The following is a 16,221-nucleotide window of genomic DNA, read 5'->3' on the forward strand; positions in this document are numbered from 1 at the left end:
CACTGGTGGCAAAGTATTATTATTAAAATGGTTTAAAGCAAACTTTGTATTTTATTCCGGCAATAAAACTACACGAGCGCAAGCCGTACGATTCGGACCATGGGGCGCTCGGGTGACGCTTGTTGGTTTCAACGTTTCTCCCGAAGAAGATGGCGCTCTTTCGAAATGGCCTCCCAGTTAGCCTTCGCAGATCGCTCGTCCTTTTTTTGTGTCCATGACCCAGACTGGCAGCCGCTCTTATCGCGAGAGTTGCCTCACTGTGCCCTTGCAGCGTTGAAGATGGGGTACTGGGACGCCGCAGACGGGACGGACTGTTTGCAGAAGACATGGATCCCCACCAAGCTTGGGGCTGCCGTTGGTGAGGGCATGGTTCTGCCAGAATCCACACAACTCTACATAGTGGGGGCTGTGAGATTTTGGGACTTGGTGGCAGATGTGGCTCTCATTTAGAAGAGGGTCACTGCGGTACACTGGTGACATTTAGGGACAAGCATAGCTGATGGAGGAATTAACTGGTCACATTCTGACCCCATGCCGACGGGTGGGGTGTTATTATTACAACTATTAAAAAAGCAGGTTTTTAATGACAGCAAACGTATTAAGACAGTCGAGCAAGGCCAAGGTGGCTTGCCACTAAAAAACAACGTACAGGCCGAGTCCTTGAAGATAGCTAAAAATCAATGCAGTGTAAAATCAAAATAAACACTACATAATGTAACGTTTCCATCTCTAACCTTTACCTCACAACTTAGAGCATAGAATGGCATTGCTGTATTTAGTGACAGTTGACAAAATTAACAATACTACTAGTATTGGATTATAAACATGAAATAGACTAGATTACTCTACAGTTGATGGGAGAAAATCAGTAGGCAAGGCATAATGATTACTTTGGGCAGTTGAGGTGAACGAGGCGCAGTGAAGTAGGTTTCTTGGAATAGCACAAGATGGGGATTTGTGTCTTTTTTTTCTTTTCTTTGTTACGCGTTGTGCAATTCAGTAAACGACGTGCAAGAGAATACACTTGTCATTACACTTTTCTAACCATGGAAACAGTCTTTTTAGAAAACCCTTTTTCTTTTTATGAATTAGTATCCTAAAGAGAACATGTAAAAAGGAAATTACTATTTTGAACATATGCAGTTAGCAGAATCCCTAGTTTATGAATATGTTAGATCTGTTCTACATAGTACAAAGTTAAGTGTACAAGAAAAGCGCCACCCAGTATATTAACTATACTAGTGGTTCCTGCCTTGAACAGCATTAGGAGCTTATGTACACCACTGAAGATCAGAGGTAAAGTACCCTAGCACAACCTCCGTCAATACACTTAAACCACCAATAATGCTAGGGCACACTTTGAGGGTAAATTCTTTTAGCTCTCCATGTGTGTCACAGGTCCCCCCCCCCCCGAAAATACGGAGAGCTCTCCTGTCTTATTGTCGTGGCATGCTTTTTCATAGGTGACTTTTCCACATTGTGGTAGGTGGGTTACCACCTTGGTAGTCTCAACTAGTGTTTAGGAGTTCTCAATGAAATAGTAATGGATACATGCAAGATCAATGTGTAACCTTCAAAATACCTCGGGTTATACTCACAAGGTTATTATTTAACAATTGAGTATCTTCCATATGATTAAAATAAAATCATGAATGGATATCAGGTGAAATACAATGAGTCATCAATCCACTTTTATACAGCCAACATGTTTCGACCTTAGGCATGTCCATTTGGGTCAATTAACCTTCACCAAGGCTTTATTGTAAGGGCTTTCCCAGCCTATTTAACACCCAGTCCAGTCTTATTAACGAGACATAAGGCTCTCATACCTGATTGTCTCTCTCTTGGGCAAACCTGTAATTTGAGTTGGAAAAAAACCAAATAAAATGAAATTACAGGATGTGTATGTATATTCAGTCCACTCCACTATTTGGTGGACAGTGCGAAGCACTAGTGTGAAAGTGTATGTTTGCAAATCAGCACTACATGTTAATTCAAGTGTTTTTTTTTAAATGCATTTATATGTTACTCACACCTATCCTTAAATTGCGTTAATTATGTGCCCTGATCATGGTGAGGAGGTACTTCAGTGTGGTCACACACTGTTGACCAGAAAGAAGTCAATAAACATCATGACATTTATTTGCAACATGACTGTCATTTTTTGTTATTAATATTATGTTGTCAGTACCACCATTGAATCTATAATAAGTGTTTTTTATATCAATAAGTCTTTACATGTCATATATATGTATAAAACAGTCCAGTTCCTTATGCTTTTGTTCATTTACTTACGCGTGTAAGCTGAAAACACCAGTGTCCTGGTTCGTGAAACTCTATTACCTACTTTATCTATCCTTCTTAAAAAGCAGGTTTGTGAGACTGGGGCATACATTTTTCGGCCTTTTGGCAGTTAACACAACCTTCTCTGTGTTTAAAATGAAACTACTCTATGCCCCTTAGCTGATGTATTAATGGTGGCCGTTTCAATAATTAAATAATGGCAGAATGTTTCTTTAGTGGTGTAGAAGAACTGGAGATTAGATTAGACCCAAACAACACATTCTTTTAGTACTTGGATGATTCACAGAAATGAATATGAGGAAAGATTTTCCCAAACTGTTTTACAATAAGTTACGCTTGCTCAGAAACTTTTACCGTAAGGTTGCATTAAAATCAAACGTGGCACCAGTGGTACATAAAGCTCCCCATATTCCCCAGCATTTGAAAGAATTTCTGAGGGATGAGTTTGATAGATGTAAAGAACAGGGTGTGATATAACCCATAGAAGCTGCTGAGTTGTTAGCCCCAATAGGTATTGTCACTAAAGCATGAGGAAAAGGTACTCGTTTGAAAGAGTTACATGCAGAGATTTGTGGCAACATAGACTGCTTATTTAGGATTAATAGAAAGCTTGGTTTTATTGGTAAAGCCAGTTGTTTCAGCTTCAGCAACTTGTAGTTGGCCTGCCATCAGGTCGCTTTACATCCTGAATCTAGATCTTTGCCATACACTACCTGTTTTGGTATGTATAGGTGCTGCCGGATAGCCCTTGGGGCTGAAATCTGCAGCAGTCATATTCCGAAGGATAATGCGACATATCCTATGTAATCCCCAAAACGTTCTGCATTTTAAGGATGACAGCCTAATTCATGGTGCGTCAGAAGCCACACATAATAGCTCCTTACGCGAGGTGTTAACCGTTCTCAACTGGGAAGGTTTAACAGTTAAAATGAAGAAAAGAAATGTTGCTTTGGGTTGGCACAATAGGTCACCTACATGTCCTATTACAAAAGAAATTGAGGATGATGAGGAAGCACCAACACCTTCCTGCAAGGAATAATTTAAGTAATTTCTGGCCTTGTGGAATACATATCTAAATACATTAAAATATTTTTAAATATGGTATATCCCTCAAATATGCCACCAAAGAAATTGATTCAATTCAGATGGGAATTATTATGACAAGATGCTTTTCAGTGCATAAACATTGAATTTATTAGTGCTCCCCCTCAACCACCAAATTATCCTTACGACTTTTGCTGTTGTTGAAGTTCTTGACACCATTCTTTCCCAAATGTGGAAGGAAGAGAAAGAAAGGTGGCCTCTGCATTTCACAGTTTAAAGGAATACAAGTGTAACTATTTCAAAAGTGGAGAAAAGCTCTTCCTGGCTTTTGGGCAAATAATGATTTTAAGTTGTTCTTGTGGGTTTTGACTTTCACATTAAGGGCAGGTCACACACCACTTACATCTGATTTAACATCTAAAGGGCTTCAGCACACCACTCTCTGGGTGACCAAGTGGTTCTGGGTTTTGAAAGGTGCAGTAGTTGAGACTGTTCTCGAAGAACATAGTTTAGCTGCCGATGGACTGTCCTGAATGCCTATAGACACCAAAACACAAGAAGATGTTACAGGTGAGATTTTGGTTCTATACATATCAGTACCAGCTATTGTAGAGAAATAGTTTAAGCATGCAAGGAGAAAGATGTACCCCCTTGCAGGAAGGTTGAGATTCGTGTAGAGAACTGTCTGATGATGTTAAAACATTTTTGGAAGTAAGGAATAAACTGATTATAATGGGAAATTTCAAAAAGTTATTTTTTTGGGGGGTCTACCGATTGCAGATTCGTAGAGGGTCCTATCTCCTTCACATCAAGCTGACCTGGCACAATTTATCACCGTCAGCTAAATCCAGGACTAAAGCTTGATGCTGGGTGCATAGTTTTAGCCACAGTCAGTCCGTGGATGGCTATTGGTACTGTTGTACAAAACGTCATCCTTGGTTAGGCAGGGTCGTGAGGGCGTAATGCGACAAGCACTTTGAAGTGCTGATATACTGCCTTTACCTCACTATTTAAATTGTGTTGAAAAAGACGTTTACCTTTTGGCACTTAAGTACACGACCATCATCATGATCAGCCACACGCCCTCTGATAGGCTGTCACATCACCATTCCAAAACATCATTCGTCCTTTGTGTTTTCTAATCATCTTTCACATTTGCAGCCAACACTTAACATACCATTACATTTGTCTGACTATGTTCCTTCTTTTACTTCACTGAATTCTAACCTGCCTCCATGAGGAAATTCCTCTGTGCTCTGAGAATCAGATCATGCAGAAGAATGGGATGGTGGGAGAATTGACAGAGATTGGGATGGGGGCATTGTGGCTTTCCTTCCAATACCAGGTGGTGGCGGGAATGTGAGTGTTAAATAGGCAGAGAAAGGATCTGTGTATTTCCACTTTTGCTGCTTAATGAATTCTTGTTTGTTTGAAGAATCAGGAAGCCAAATATGTCAGCCTGGCTTTGAAATTCTCCCTTTCTTCTGTATTAAGAAGACATTCCTTACTTTAGACACATTGTGTTTTTTTTTTTTGCAGGACTGGTCGGTTCTGCTTATCATCTTGTCGTAAACCAGCCAGAGACTGCCCTACAGGGATTACAACGGGCTTCTGCGGCCACTCTCACGATGGGTAAGTACAACCCACCCTAGCCTTTGGTATCATCATTTATTGTCTAACAAGGGTAAACTATTACCAAATGCAGAAAGAACTTTTTGACAGCCGTAATCAGATTTGAAAATACCTTATGAAGCACAGTCTTTAGTGAAGATGATGGCTATCTTAGAAGATGTCACGATTAATGTAAATGATTGTGGTGTTCTCATTTACAGTAATTGATTTTAAAATCCAAACCAAAAAAAAGGTTTCTTGCTTGGGCATTACTATGCTGTCTACACTGGTTTGTATAGTCCATAAACCTTGATAGATTGCCTTTCTTAAATATCTTCTTTCGTTTTCCTTGTGAGGTGCACGTTGTAAGTGAAGAACGTACAGGCTGCATTTATTTCGCACATAGATGCACATATATTCTCAGAATTTGAGAAGCTTCCTTTGTAAAAGCTTTTCTTCTTTTCTTACGCTGCACAGAATAAAAAGCTGTTCCACTTGTGATTGTTCTAAACCATACAGGCTCTTGGAAAGCAAGCTCTTGTCAGCACCATGTTCCCTGACATTGCACAATAGGCTTTGTTGTACAAAGCTTTTCCATTCATATAATTTGTTTAAAAATGTAAAGCGCACAACATTAATTCTGTCACATATCTGAATGGACATTCATGGAGTTTGAGTGTTCTTATAGAAACTGAATAACGGAAGGTAACATATACATGGAGGTATGTGCTACGTACAGACGGGGGTGGAACCTCCACCAAAGCTATAGCCTAGGAGAGAAGGTGGAGATAACTAGCAGTCTGATAGCGGGGTGCACTGTTTGGGTTGATCCGTAAGATTAGGGTGTTCCAAGACCATAGAGTGTTTAAAGTGAGTGCTTTTTATAGACCTCTACAAAACATCAGGAAATCGGTCTGAAGTCTTTGTAGCTGCAGGCTGGAGTTATGTGGGTTGGGCACTGGATTTGTAGAGACCCAACCCAAACCTTTAAAACTAGCCTTGTGGATGGTCAGTCACTTGTGTGAAGCAGAACGCGGGTGCCGGCTAAACACCTCAGAGTTGTCTCTGTGGCACGTTCGTGCAGTGCTCTGTGAGCTACATGCAGTCTTTCAAATCCATTTCCTTGATTAAGATTGATTGAAGGGTATTAGTGGCTTTTGTGTGATGATTGAAGTACATTCAAAAGACTCGAGGGGCTAGTTTTTTAAATCTTTGGCAATATTTCTAGGGTCTGTATTGGAAATCCTCAGTAAATGGTGTTAGGGGCGGAACCAAGATGACGGATGGATAGGTTGCACAATTGCACCTCTCCGTCCCCTCTCTCAGGGTATCCATCGCCTCTTGCCCTTGGGGGGGGGGGGGGGGACTACCAGCGCAGCATCCTCGGCTACAGGGGTGCATGAGGTGGGTCTCGCTTGGCCTTGGGGAATAAAACGTGAGGGCCGCGGACCTGGGGCGATACAAAATGGCGGTGCACTCAGGCTTCTAGAGTAGCCGCGAGGGGACGGCGGCCCAGGTGGACCTGCTGAAGGTGGTTCGTTGCTGGCCGGAGGGACAGTGTGGCTGAGCTGGGCAGCTGTGGCGTCAGAGGTGGCGCTAGTGCATTCCTGCGCCGGGACCCTGAGACGACCTAGGACTGGGGCGAGGCCCGCCGATTGGCCTCAGAGGAAAGAGCGGTGGACAGCGGGGATCGGGGTCCTGGTGCCCCGGCGCCCCAGATGCTTGGGTGGAGGCCAGATCGGCCTAGGACTACCGCTGGGGAGGCTGGTTGCGCCGGGAGCAGTGGTGGACCCGGGGCCTGGCCAGGAATGTGGTGGAGGCCCTGAAAGGTAACGTGGGCCGCCTGCCAGGTGAATTGGTGGAAGCGGCTGGAGAAGGCCCGGGGAGCTGCATCAGAGGAGGGGTCCCCGGCGTTTGAAGAAAGGGGAGGAGAGGGCGGACCCGGCACGAAGCGGTGGGCAACGCGGAGGCACAGAAAGAGTGCGGCCGGGGATACCTGCCCACGTGGTGGCGGGGCGGATTCTACAGCCCCCCCCCCTTGCTTGAGGAAGGCTGGTGGGGAGAGCCCCCTGAGGACTGGCTGACTGGGGGCTGGGCCCCGGGAAGTGGAGCGAGAGAGAGCGGGGTGAGGCCGACGGTGGATCTGGGGAGCCACCCAGGAGAAGCCGATTGGGCAGGAGTGGCGCTGCCATGGGACCAGGTACCGGAAGAAGCACAGCAGTGAACCGCAGAGCTGCGCAAGAGTGTCTTGGTGGGATCAGCACACCCCTCGCGCAGAGGAGAATGGTGCGAAGCCCGAGGGGCCGAGCAAAGGGTGAGTAGGACAATGGCGCCCATGCGAGCTAAAAAGGAAAGATCCGTCAAGGTCATGTTAACCAAGCCGCCAGTTGGCAAAACCGAGGCGGGTGTCCCTGGGACTGGAAAGCACAGAGAGGAGGAGACAGAGGAGGATGCAGGGACAACCGTTACAAGGTGCTTTTTAGAAGGTCTCTTTGCATTGCTCCAGGGCGACATAAAGGTGGAGAAGAGGGACCCCTCGCAGGAACTGAAGGTGGTGCGCCAGTACCTGGAGGAGGTAGGTGAGAGAATTGCGACTCTGGAAGAGCATGCAAATGCCAGAGGCAAGGAGATCGAGCAGCTACAACAGGAAATCCTTTGGTTACAGGAATAGCAAATAGAACTTCAGGCGCACGCAGAGGACCTGGAGAACTGGTCGAGGTGGAACAACATCTGCATCCGAGGGGCACCAACCGGGACCGGAAAGGGGGACATACTATCTTATGTGCAGGCCCTCTTGCACCAAATCCTGGGGGAATCCTCAGAGAGAAGTGCGCATAGATAGGGTCCACAGGGTGGGCCCTTCAAGGCCGTCTCACATACCGCAGGCCAATATACTGGCCTGAATCCATGACTTCCCTCTAACGGAACACATACTCCAAGTGGCGAGGGAGCAACCTCCCCTGAAATTCCGGGGTCACACACTGCTCCTTTATCAGGACTTAGCTGCCATTACCCTCCAGAAACAGAGACATTTTCGACTGATTACCTCCCACCTAAGAGACAAAAAAGTCCCCTACTCTTGGGGTCATCCCTTTTGGCAAATTTTCAGACGTGAGGGTAAACTGCACCAACTGCAATTCACTGAAGGAGGCCTACAACGTCATGCAGCTGGAGGACCTTATTGGGAGAGCCAGGGAGAGCCGACAATGGAACGCAGAAACAGGAGACGTGCACGCTGGCAGACTGTATCACATGGAAGATCCAGGCCGGACCGAGAGACCATGGCACCCGAAAGGAGAGCAGTCCTGGAGTCCCTTAATGGGGACAAGAAGTTGTCTGTTAAGGACAAAGGGTGAGGGTTGTGGGCCTAAAAGCCACGGTAATAGTATCAGGAGGTGGGGGGAGCCAAACAAACAACAGAATGCGTAAGGTGCAGGCTCCCTGGACTGGGGCTCAACCTCCGGACTATGCCGGGTTATCCAGCTCCCCTTCACGGGGTTGTTTGACCATGTTGTATCAATATGTTTTGTTTTTTAGGGGGTAAACAGGAGCACGACGAACATTAGCAGTAGCCACGCAGACAGAACTTACATCCAGACTGAGACCCCCCAGCATCAGGCTGGACACAATGGGACGCACTCTGGGACACACTGGTCGACATCGCACCACTCACATCACCCACATGATAGTTAAAATTGTTACACTCAAAGTTAGGGAGTTAAATAACCCAATCAAGCGCAGAGCGTTGCTCTCATACCTAAAACACTTGGGTGCGGACATATGTCTCCTCCAGGAGACCCGCTTGGTCTCTTCGAATCAGCATAGAATGCGATCTAGAGCTTTTCTTACACAACACTTCTGCGGCAGGAGTAAGGTGGTGGGGGTCGTGCTTCTGGTGTTTCCCTCTTTCCTGGGGAGGGTGGGTGACAGGATTGCCGAGATACGGGGACGACTCCTGGCTTATAGAATTCACATTGGGGAGACCCAGATGGTGATGGCGTCTATCTAAGCTCCCAACGAAGGTCAGGGTGGGGTCATTCTTGGAGCTCTCGTAGAGGTAATGGCTACCCACGATAGGCAAGTGCTTATAGGGGGCGGCTTTAACATAGTCTTACACAAGGAATGGTGACATCTACCCCGTTCTCGTGGGCCACAGGACTCGCCAGGGGTGCCCGCTGTCCCACCCTACTTTACGCTCTATATATATGGAACCCTTTGCGCAGAGAGTGAGGGATATAGCGGAAATTACAGGGGTCATGTTTGGAGGGGAAGAGTACACCATTGCGCTTTATGCAGACAACATTGTTGTGACAGATGACAACACTTTAAGAGCCCTCCAAGCCTTCCTGGAGGAGGTGGAGGCCTTCAGTGCGATGTCAGGCTTCTGGGTAAATCTATAAAAGTCCCAGGCGCTCGGTCTTACGCTCCCGAGGGAGACGGTGAACGAATTAGCACAGCGCTATCCCTTTAGGTGGCAGGAGTATTCAGATAGCCAGAACAGTATTGGAAACTGTGTCCGGGAACTACCGGCTTCTACTAAGAGGTGTCAGGTCCGACCTGGAAAAATAGAGACAATACCCCATTTCGTGGACTGGCAGAAAAGCCGCCGTCAAAATGTCAGTCCTCTTCAGGGCACTCTTTCTCTTCCAGGCGCTACCGGCAGAGCCTCCGCTTGGCACTCTACAGGCGCTACAGAGCAAAATCAAGCGCTGTATATGGGGGAGGGGAGTTGGAGGGGTAGGGGCAGATGTAAGAGGCTCAGAATAGCCAGTCTCCAATCCCAGACATTCGGCAATAGTACAAGGCCACGCAGCTAAGGTACCTGGTGGAGTGGTCCAGACCAGAATCGGACAAGTGGTGGCTGTTCATGGACCGTACAGGGGCGGGCACTTCCTTGTGGGGGATTCCATTCCTACTGCGCTGCCATAGGCCATGGGGATTGTACTCGTCCCTTGCCACCACAGCCACAATGAAAGTGTGGGACCAGACGGCCCGACTGAGCGGACTGACCTCCTTTCTGTCCTCCCTAACGCCTATTGTGGGGAACCCAGATTTCTCCCCGGGCCTGGACTGCAATGCCTACAGGGACTGGACGGCCCCCAGCCGTCGCTCCATTGGACATTTGTTTGAAGAGAGGGGCATAGTTTCTTTTGAAGCCCTTAGAGGGTCCCAGCCTCTTACGGAGACGGAGAGAATGCGTTACCTCCAGATTCGCCAATGGGTGTCACACCCCTCGAATAGGGAGAAAGCAAGACGCCCCCTCACACAATACAAAAGATGGCTGCTAACCAGGAAGACAGATAAACCCGTCATATTGGAGCTATATGACTTACTCCAGAGGGCAGTCCCTATCCCAAAAATACTGAGTCAGGCTTGTTGGGAGACAGATTTGGGGAGATCTTTGACGCCGGGGGACTGGCAGGCGATTCACTCGAGGGCACACCATACAGCGCGCTGCGCCGCCGGCATGGAGACTGCCATAAAGATAGCACTTACTGGTATCTCTCTCCAGCCCGACTTCATCAGATGGACCGCACACGATCACCACTTTGTTGGAGGGGGTGCAACAGCTTAGGCACTTTGACCCACATCCTATGGTAATGCCCGAAGCTGTCCATGTACTGGGAGGGAATCTTCCATGACATTGACACTCACATGAACACCTAACTCCCACGCCTTCCAGCATACATCATACTAGGCCCCCCTAGCCCCCTAACATTCCCGCTCAAATCCATGTGGGCCCGACAGATCGGTCTAGCACTGGGGGCAGCTCTCCAAAACATATTGACTCATTGGGGAACGCCTCAAATCCTGACGCAGCTGGGATGGTTACATAGAATTTGGTTGATCTCCTGGGGATGGAAAAGCTCACCTTTTCCGTTATGTCACAGGGGTACTCCTATAGTGAGCTATGGCATCCCTTCTTGGCTTTGCTTTCTGGGGAGTTTAGAGAATTGACATGTCCTAGATATTTGCGACATCTTCGTTTACAAGAAAAGGAGACTCCCTGATGCGCGAACGGGTGGGTGGAAGTGCTAGAAATCCCATTCTTAGTCCTACAGCTGTGACTACAAGCTAGCGTTCTCAGGAGGTAGGGGAGGGGTGGGGTGGGTGATGGGGGATGTTAGGGGGGGGAACCAGCCTGTTACCTGTTTCTCCTCGGGGACTGTTGGGTACTGTGACACCCCACTGTGTTTTTTGTCTTTTCTTCTCTTCCCCCTTTCCTCACACTTAAAATCTTAAATAAAGAAATTTGAACAATAAATGGTGTTAAAATAATCCAGATGTGAAATTACTGACAGAAGCAGGTGCTCCCTTGGAGGTGCACAAAATAAGTAGTTTGGGTTACTTTACGTACTGAACGCCAAAGATGGAGCGCTGTTGAGGTTCATCATGGATTTAGTGCAGTGGCTCATAACCTGTGGGATGGGGACCCATGGCAGTCTGAGAAGCATTCTCGGAGGCCCACCACCGCTTAGGAAATGAAATATGATTATGACATTATTAAAGTGTATATGAATAAAGCAGCAAACTTTTACATTGACATTTTTTTTTTAAAGTTCTGTTAAAATTAAGTCAGTATCCTCAGATTGATCTGTGAGAGCTCTGCAAGTGCATCAGTCAGAACACAGCATGGACGATGAGTGGCCTAAGTTGAATTTAGAAAAGCTCTAACCTTCCCATTAAAATTAAGATTTTTTTAAATTATATTTGTAAATTAAGTAACTGATTTAATGATCTATTTATTTGTTTGAATACTTTTTTTCTCTCTTTTTTGTGAATTGTTTTGTGTCTCAAACCAGCAAAAATGCTTATGCTGGGTCCCCGGCTTCGAGTAGTGACTCATTGGGAGTCCTTGGATTCCAGTAATAATTCAGTGGAGTCCCCGGGTTCCAGTAATGGTTACGTGTGTGTGTGGGAAGGGGGGGGGGGTCACAGAAATCAAAAGCTTAAGAACCGCTGATCTAGGGTGTGAAGGTTAGGTTGCCCACTCTTCATACTGTGGCTACAACCACTCACTAAAGGTGGCTTAAGTTCCCATTAAGTCTGTCATCTGAAAGGAAGGTGTCTGCACCATTGAGCTCATGAGCAGAATTCCTGTCTTCAAACCCCAAGGCATTGCCAGTTTTGAGATATCCACTGCTAGACCTGATGGTCATCAATGGTTGAATGTTGGTGTGCCCCGCTTTCTTGTTCAGAATCAGGCGGCACTCGAATAGGAAACAAAAGTAAGGATTAATGGGGGCCGATTTCTGAAAGAAATATTAGTGAGGAAGTGAAAGAAACCGAGCATGAATGGGGATGAGGTCAAGAAAGAAAGGAAATGCCAATCGGAATTGTGCTATAAGACAGAGTGGGGCATTACTGAGGGCCAGACCTGCGAGTGAAACACACATTCATCAGAGTGGAGCTGAAGGAAAGCAGAACAGAGCATTAGTAGAGCTAGGGCTGTTAGGATCAGGAGGCGCCAACCAGGCAGATTTACAGCAAGCAGAACGGAAGTGATGGAAAGAAACTGTCCATTTTTCTTTTCCCCGCTGAGATCTTTCCTGTTCATTGTACATCTTCTTAGGAACATATGTTGTGATGCACATGTACTCCTTAAAAACCCTTGGAAAGTTAATGTTGGTGATAATACAGGAGGGGCATTAAATGGGGTAACTTCATAGTGTAGGAAAGTACAAAACAGAACAAGTAGAAGTGTAATTTGCAGTGGTATCTGATGAGACGGCTGCTGGTTTCAGGGACTACAAATAGGGTGGCCAGAATTTTAAAGCCAAAAACCGGGACATTTCACAAAAATAGAAGAAAGTCAACAAGTTTTCTTCAACCGAACGCCGAGAATGACAGCGCTCATCACCACAGAATTACAGAAGAGGCACTAAGAACACAAAACAAATGCCATTTTTAAAGCCAGTATAATGCATATTAATTAAATAGCTTTCCAATAACACCTGCTTTGTATTTCTGCTTTAGAAAACAAAAACAAACCACTTCTTACAGTTTTCAGGCGACTCTCTTTAAAAACCGGGACATGAGCTAAATGTCCCGAAATCTGCCAGGACAGCTGGAGAAAAACCGGGACTGTCCTGGCAAATCCGGGACGCCTGGTCACCCCAACTACAAAGCAAATCAGAGGTGTCCTTGGAGGCCGTGGAGTGACCCTTAGACATGTAAACTCGATAATTGCGGTAACCGCTCTTAATCACCGGGTACGCTGGCCAACATTTGCTCACAAATGCTATTGTTCTTTAATCAGTATTGTCTGTTTTAACATTGCCAATGCAGTATTTTTCTGTAATTTTATACAATTGGTTTTGCTTTCTGTCCACAGCCTCTCTCGGAGCTATATTTGGCATGACCACTTGCATCACAGCGCAGATCCGTGAGAAGCCGGACTCCCCGCTCAATTACTTTGCAGGTGGATGTGCATCTGGAGTGTTTCTTGGTGTGAGAAGTAAGTAGTGACTTAGTCTGTGCAAGGCTGAGGCTTTAACAACGACACGCCCATCACTATCACTCGTTGGTGGGCTTGCCTTTCAAAAACCCTTTGTTATCATTGGTAAACGCTTTACATTGACCCTGTTACATGGATAATTGCACAATTTCCGATACGTTTGACTACGAACAAACTTCTTTTTCCTTTTGCCTCTCCTTCGCGCTCAAGGTAGCCATGGCGCTTTGAATCTGCTTGCTTATGTCAGCTGTTTTACTTTCCATTTTCAATTTAAGTGGCAAGAAAAATCCAGTTAGGAATTTACAACGTTAACAGCTCTAACTCAAGTGAACGCGAGGTGAATTGAATTGCGAATACTTGCTGACTGTTGCGATTTTATGTTAAAACCACCACACTCGTGTACCCACACAAGCAAGAATGAACACTACTGTGCAGCAGTTGCATTGACATCTGAATGTAAGTGAGTTGTCACTTCAGGATTACGCATTTCTGGCATGCATTGCGCATTACGGTCGGTGAACCTAGGGCATGCTTTACTCTGAGCCAGCTGTCTGGACTTCTTTACTCGAGTGCCACACGTACAAATACTGCTCAGGAAGAGAACAGAACACTTTAGGATCACTGTCCTACACTGGTCCGGCAGTCATTTTACGAGTGAGCATCTGAAACACTTGACTTCACGTACCATCTGATACGACCAAAGTACCCTGCCATCTCATCACAGTACATTCCCGAGTCCCAGTTTCACTTTATGAAAAAGTATTTTGAAACATTTAAATTGATTACAATGTGTGAATTATAATACTAAGATGTAAATTTAGGTCAAGATTGGGAGTCTTGGGCTCAAGCTTGGGTAGAATAAATGTTGGGATGAGACTAGGTATATGGTCCTAGGTTTGGTGTAATTTAGTGCAGAGGTAGTGATTAGAGGGAAAGCCAGGAGATGTAGTTAGGGTGAGTTTCAGGCTAACCAACCAGAGTCGAGGTTAAGCTTAGGCTCACAGGTGATATGTAAGGGTAGGCTTTGGCTAAATGTTCCAAAACTCTTAAGGCAAAGGACCGGGCGGGGTACTACTGTGGATCAATACTTTTTTTCAATGAAACATTTTTCAGTCAAATCGATGACACTCTCCATTTAATTACCCATGGCAAATCTGATGTTTACACTGAAATGCTGTTCATTGAGAAACTAAATTGTAATATATTGGGATGAAAAGACATGTATCCGATTAGGCCACCATGTTTCATTCTAATTAAAACTACTAAACCACCTCCACAAGTAACCAAACAAATAATTGTAATTGAATGTGTCTGTGGAGCAGTATTTCACTTTTGGACACGTTTTCAAAACCAATTTTTATTGAGGGCAACAAACAAGTACTATTGAATTCAAGTTATTTATTGAAATTCATTCAATAGTGAAGCACTGACTGTTAGAAAGTACGTTTTCTGTGACCCAGTAGTTTTTCCAGTATGTATTGTCTATTTTGTGTATCTATCTCAATAGATACTTCTTACAAAAAAGAAGTAGGCACTGATTAAAAAAAAAAGATGGTTGTTTCCAGATTACATTGCTGACAACTCATCTTTCTTTCCTTGTCTTCACAGCCCACAACTACATGACTGGTACAACCGCATGCCTGGCCTTTGGCACAATTGCAGCCTTTGCAAAGATCGCCAAGATGGAAAATATCCGAATCATTGGGCCACCACGGCTATAACTGCGTCAAAGTGTGGCGCGAGACTTGAGTTGTAGAATCCGTCTTTGCAACATTGCTTGTAAAATAGGAAGCTATTATCTGTAAAACTATTCTGTGGTTTATCTATTAAAATATAAAGAATATATTTGTGTATGTGAATCGTCTTAAGTCGTTTTCATCTTCAATTATTGCTCTGAAGTCGAAGTACTTGGAGCTGGGGGATGGGAGATAATTTTTATGGAATTATGTGGCGTTCCCATTTTTGCTAAAAAAAAAACTCTATTAACAGTATTTTATTGTACGTTGTCACTTTTTTAAAATGCCTAATAAGTTTCAGACATCTACAGGGCTTAGGGTTGCACTATGATGTTTGGTGGTCACTACAATGTAGCTCAGTTTGACTAAATGTTAGATTTAGTGTCTGACAACCATGGTGCGGAAAGGTGATAGGAAGATACAGAGAGATTCCCAAGTATTGGGTAGAAGAGGAGTATCTCTAGGCAGCTTCTTGGTTGTCTTTCAGAGCAACATCGCTCACATATTTTGCTGTCTTACAAAATGCTACTAAGAATAACAAATGATCCAGAACAATAATGTACCTTTTTTATGTAAGTCCTGTGCATTGGCTGTGACTTTCGAAGTTGACTCGTGACATTGTCTATCCCTTTTAAAAGAATCTTCGTTATAGTGGCGTGTATATTTTGTGCTTGTTCTTTGACTGTCTCTTCTCAGCCGCGTGTCCTTCCAGGTGATCGGCAGTCAATTTTAAGAAATCGTCTGCCCATTTTTTTTATTATTTTTTTTATAACATTTATTTCTTTTTTTGCTTTTAGTTGATTCTATTGATACAGTGTTTCTACTACAGACTGACTAGGGGGATCTTGCAGTCAGCCATTTTAAGCCTACTCAAATGATTCCCAAATCTCTGGTGTTGGTTTACTTTCAGCCTTCCACGATATCTGAAATGAAAAGAGCATTGGAGACGCAAGACATTAGGTAGTGAATAACAAAATCAATTCCTGCTGGACTTCCTGAAGCACTAGCAGCTCGATACTATAGTTCGATCTCAACCCTCTCCAAGTCTTAAAGAATATCCTGCCAGTG

General features: G+C 45.0%; 1 protein-coding gene across 1 annotated transcript; it reads left to right on the top strand.

The window, feature by feature from the left end:
• Positions 1-201: 201 nt before the first annotated feature.
• Positions 202-15,262, top strand: NDUFA11 (NADH:ubiquinone oxidoreductase subunit A11). The gene is made up of 4 exons (XM_069216994.1): positions 202-358; positions 4,888-4,980; positions 13,295-13,417; positions 15,026-15,262. Exons 1-4 carry the CDS (start codon positions 280-282, stop codon positions 15,136-15,138), a joined length of 408 nt encoding a protein of 135 aa, XP_069073095.1. The 5' UTR covers positions 202-279; the 3' UTR covers positions 15,139-15,262.
• Positions 15,263-16,221: the final 959 nt, after the last annotated feature.

The sequence above is a fragment of the Pleurodeles waltl genome, chromosome 12, assembly GCF_031143425.1.
Source record: "Pleurodeles waltl isolate 20211129_DDA chromosome 12, aPleWal1.hap1.20221129, whole genome shotgun sequence".
Taxonomy (NCBI): domain Eukaryota; kingdom Metazoa; phylum Chordata; class Amphibia; order Caudata; family Salamandridae; genus Pleurodeles; species Pleurodeles waltl.

Coding starts and splice junctions, on each gene's coding strand:
- NDUFA11 (XM_069216994.1), top strand. CDS start 280: ATGGGGTACTGGGACGCCGCAGACGGGACGGACTGTTTGCAGAAGACA. Junction 4,981..13,294: donor TGCGGCCACTCTCACGATGG/GTAAGTACAACC, acceptor TTCTGTCCACAG/CCTCTCTCGGAGCTATATTT. Junction 13,418..15,025: donor AGTGTTTCTTGGTGTGAGAA/GTAAGTAGTGAC, acceptor TTGTCTTCACAG/CCCACAACTACATGACTGGT.